The 5,000-nt window shown below is 29.3% G+C and overlaps 1 protein-coding gene across 1 annotated transcript in view; it reads left to right on the top strand.

The window, feature by feature from the left end:
* The window catches only part of LOC137639670 (putative neural-cadherin 2), a 14,056-nt gene that overhangs the window by 5,492 nt on the left and 3,564 nt on the right, over window positions 1-5,000 (top strand). Inside the window, exons 3-4 of the mRNA XM_068371922.1 lie at window positions 2,266-2,430; window positions 3,663-3,800. Coding sequence (XP_068228023.1) covers window positions 2,266-2,430; window positions 3,663-3,800 — 303 coding nt within the window. The remainder of the gene's footprint in view (window positions 1-2,265; window positions 2,431-3,662; window positions 3,801-5,000) is intronic.

Genomic DNA, 5,000 nt, shown 5'->3' with positions numbered 1-5,000 from the left:
GCCTTGGTTAAAAGCTGAACTCTAAGTTTGAAGTTGGGTGCTGAAAAAAATAAGTTTTCTTGCATCTGAATCATCTTGCGGTCTGATAAATTTAAAGTTTCAGTAATATTGTTTATAAATAACTTAAAATAATTTTTCTGTGTTTTGTAATTATTCTGGTTTCCATTTTGATAATTTTTAAAATTAATTTTTATCAATTAATTTCCCTATAGCTTTTTCATCATATGCCTTCTTTAAAAATTAAGTTTTTATGATTAAATTTATTTTTTTTCCATAAATATAATAGTTCTCTAAAACCTAAATTACTTTATATTGTCAAAGTTATTTCTTTCTTCTATAAGACAATACAATTTGCTTTTGATTTACAAAAAATCCCGTATTTACCTATACTGTTCATACTATTTGTAACTCGAATTGTATTTTTCTTTAAAGTTGATTATATAATCCTTCAAGATTAATTTAGAACAAACTTTTCTCTCCTCCTGATTCGTGGAACTTTACCACTGCTTATTATCTTCACCATGATAACTATAATATTCCAGAAAAAAAGTATCTATTAGTTATCAAATCAATCTAGGTTCTTAAATACGCGATCTTACGTCTTATATTCTTTTCCTAACTTTTAATTCATATTCTTAAATATTAGAATCTTTTGCTTATGATTTACATCAGATACTTTAATTTCATTAGTTAAGGGCATAATATTCATTGTGATTTGTTTCTATAGTTTCTTCGTTCTAAACCTTCAAGTGGAACTGATAATGTAGGTTTCTTGAGGAAAATAAAATTTTCTCTAAAAATAATAATTTTAATTTATTTCTATTGAAGATCTTCCATTATTTTTTTTTTTCTAAATATTATTTGATGATAATAATCACTAAAGAATTTAATGCATTCTCATTAACAATTTCATAGGCGTTTAATTTTATCATACTCTGCCATATGGTAATTCCATTAGTAATTTTGATTTTCAGGTCTCTCCTATACTTGAGTCCTACAAGCCTAGTTATATAGTGTGATTTCGTTATTCCTATTTGTCATTTCCTTTGGTTCCTCTCCTCTTCATATTCCAATTCAAGTTTTCTATCATTTTGTAACATCATCAGTTTCTTGACACTATGTTCGATTTTCTAATTGCTATTTCCCAATAGCAGAGATATTTCCATATCCTTGGTATTTTTTCAAACGATTATTTCAAATTTATGGAACTCTGCTTTGAACCGCTAGAATCACCCCTATTTTTACCACCATATCTAATATCCTTTTCGCATATCGCTAATGATGTTATGGCTTAATGATGGTTCACACTAAAAAAAGTTTTCAAAAACGACCTTTCATCCAATTAGCCAAGTCATTCACTTGGGTTAATTTCCCTAATATCCCAATAAGTTGTCATTTCGTTTCGTCGCCAGAGATAGCTGATTGCTATTACTGAAAGCGTTAACAGTTTCAAAGCGACAAAAGTCAATAACCTAGATGATAACGAACATCTGGAATATATTTGATGTAATTAGTTGTATTTGCACACTCGAATAATAACCTCACCATAATACACATATGCAGTATACGCACAAACATATCTCTCTATCTATCTATGAATATGTATATATATATATATATATATATATATATATATATATATATATATGTATGTATGTATGAATGTATATATACATATACAGTATATATATATATATATATATATATATATATATATATATATATATATATATATATATGTACATATATATATATATATATATATATATATATATATATATATATGTATATAAATATATATATATATATATATATATATATATATATATATATATATATATATATATACATATATATATATATATATATATATATATATATAAATATATATATATATAAATATATATATATATATATATATATATATATATATATGTATATATATATATATCTATATCTATATATATACATATATATATATATATATATATGTATATATATATATATATATATATATATATATATATATATATACATAATAATATGTTAGTATGTGTATTTCTCTATATCGCTATAAAAACTCCACGTGTATGCATTACACTTTACAATTAATCTTCAACAATATCTGCTAACGAGAAATATTGCCGTCAAGAAAAAAAGGGAAACTAATTCTACAATCAATCTCACCAACAAAATCAAAACCCCTCAACTGCTATTGCACGAATTTCTCAGCTTTTAATGTCTTTTTTCTTTCCTGCATTCAAGCAGGAATTGGAGATTTCTGGCAAAGCCAGGGGCCAGACAGTACACGCAATAGTGCAGGTGAGGGTAGCAGATTTGAACGACAACCCTCCAACTTTCATTAGGCAAGATCTGAAGGTTACAGTCACTGAGGAGGACGACCGCCATCTTGCGGTTGTTCTCTTGAAGGTATGGATTTTCGTTTCTGTTTTGATCTTCGTGGGATTTCCAATGTATTTTGAAACTCCTCATAGTTTTAATATATTAAATCACTGGGAAGGTCGCCAAACTATAATTGACTTTTGTATATAGTATACTAAGTAGACTACAATATAATTTTACTAAGGATTGCAGACAATGAAAATTATTTCCTCTGCACCTGTTTTCATTAATATTACAAAACAATTGGAAATGAAAAGAAAGTTTTAAGTTTGATTTCCTTTGATATAAGTAAAAGGATTTTCCCACACTCATATCTCTAGTCTGTATATCTAAAACAAATACTGGCAAACGTCTTGTAATATTTACTTAATATTTGATTTTATTTATATACATATCGATATCATTTGGAAGAATAACTGAAAAGAAAAATTAAAACGGAAAAAGAAAATACGTAAGAAAAATCACAATATCTGGCTGCAAGCAATAAAATTACATTCTAATAATCTTTGTTTATATGTAGTTTTTAAGATAGGTTTCCAAAAATAAGTAGCTGTGTTAACCAAAAAGTCCAACGAAAGCACAGTGAAAATATCCAAGAATCGTAATATCTGCGTTAAGGGTTTGAGGAATTATTTCTTAAGAGTTGAAGAAGATGGGCTTACCGGTTACTGGTTTCACCAACTGATTAATCGACAACCACTACCTGGTTCTAACTTGGGTGTAATGATCTTTGATCATGAATATTTGTGAAAATCGACTGATGCAATGAATGTTCCCTAACTTTTGCCGATCAAGATTGACCTATCAACCGATAGACATATTGAAATAACATACATTAAAATGTATCTTATGCTTCCAGAACATTCATATATTTATAAAAAAAAATATTGTTTTATGGTCATTAATTGTATTTTAGCATATCTTTTTCAGTGTTCGATTGAACTATTCTTTGACCAGATTTTTACTCTGAGAAACTATATTACAATTACCTATGGTACACAGATATAATATCATAATTTAAAAATACAATGAATATGAGTGTTGGAATCTTTTCCTAACTTGTGTAAGATCCAGTTATTCAATAGTTTTTACAAGGAAGTTTTCATTGAAAAAATCTGTTATTTAATCATGCGAATGACCGGCTATTTATAACATAAAACTATTTTTACAAACTTTCATTTGAGTTTTTTATCTTGCTAACGTTATTACGTGAAAATAATGCTTAAGGAAGTATTTTGTTTTTTTCAATCTGACTACAGGTAGAAGCAGAGGACGAAGATGAACTTGACTACCAAGGACTTCTACATACAGTTCGAGGTGATGGCGTTGATGGGTACAAAACAAGTGAGGCCCATTTCACAATCAACTCCCTCACAGGGGAACTCATACAACAGAGGGTGAGTATATTCTCTTCATAACAATAAGTATTAGTGTTGTTGGCCAACTAAATGATTACGGCAATATGTTTTTGCAACACAATACCATTACTTCTCAGGCGTCTGACTTTAAATTTAGAATTCCCCTCAGTTGCGTATCGAGTTCCAATAGCTTTAATGTTTTTTTTTTTCTTTTTACTTTTTAACCAGCATTTCTTAGTTCCTAAATTTGGTTGATGTAATTGAAAACTCAGGATTAATTTTAGACACACCTACCTGTTCTCTCCCCAACTATCTGTGTAAGACAAAAGTACACTTTGGCAATCTATATTAATAATACCCCAACAATGAGATTTGAATCGATACCCTATCAAAACAGCTCGTTCCAAGTCTCCTCTTTCGTTCTTCCAATTTCTATATTAAATCATCATCGTTATCTCCTACGCCTATGGACCTAAAGGGCTTCAAAATGATTATATTATTACATTGGAGGTAAACAGGATTAAGAACAAAGAGGATTCAAGTGTCCCAGAATGACGCAACTAAAATAAGTGCCAAGGTAAAAGATATTATCATTAATTTTTCTCAATTTAGATGCAAATATTCAGACCTGCTGAATTTAAATTCCAATATTAATGAATACCGATACTGAATGGTTCTCTCTCTCTCTCTCTCTCTCTCTCTCTCTCTCTCTCTCTCTCTCTCTCTCTCTCTCTCGTATTGCTAGTTGAAACTGAACAATCTGAACATGCTACCTTAAGATTATTGACCCATTAACGTAATCATGAACGTAGTGTTTTGTTGACTTATAATTCTGGTTCTGGAATTTGAGAAAAGGAATATATTATGAGACTGCAATCGCTAATTCGTTTCAGCATCTAAAACATCATAGAGTAACGGAACGGGATTGGAATTTAACTGGAAACCCTCATGGCATCAATAGAGACGATCTCTTTTCTTCCTTACAACATAGTTTTCCTTAGAATTATCTCTCTCTCTCTCTCTCTCTCTCTCTCTCTCTCTCTCTCTCTCTCTCTCTCTCTCTCTCTCTCTCTCTCTCTCTTGAAGAGGGACTGTAACTAATTTTCATTAAACATTCAACATGAACGTTTTGACCTAATATGTTTTCCTCTTTGGTATTTAGCATTTGTCAAGGGTCACAGATCTATGCACTACCCATAGCCAACGTTACTTAAGAACACCGATTGAACAATAAGCAAT

This window comes from Palaemon carinicauda, chromosome 4, assembly GCF_036898095.1.
Source record: "Palaemon carinicauda isolate YSFRI2023 chromosome 4, ASM3689809v2, whole genome shotgun sequence".
NCBI classification, from domain to species: Eukaryota; Metazoa; Arthropoda; class Malacostraca; order Decapoda; family Palaemonidae; genus Palaemon; species Palaemon carinicauda.
The sequence above is the reverse complement of the archived record's forward strand: the minus strand, read 5'-3'. Positions and strand labels throughout refer to the sequence as shown.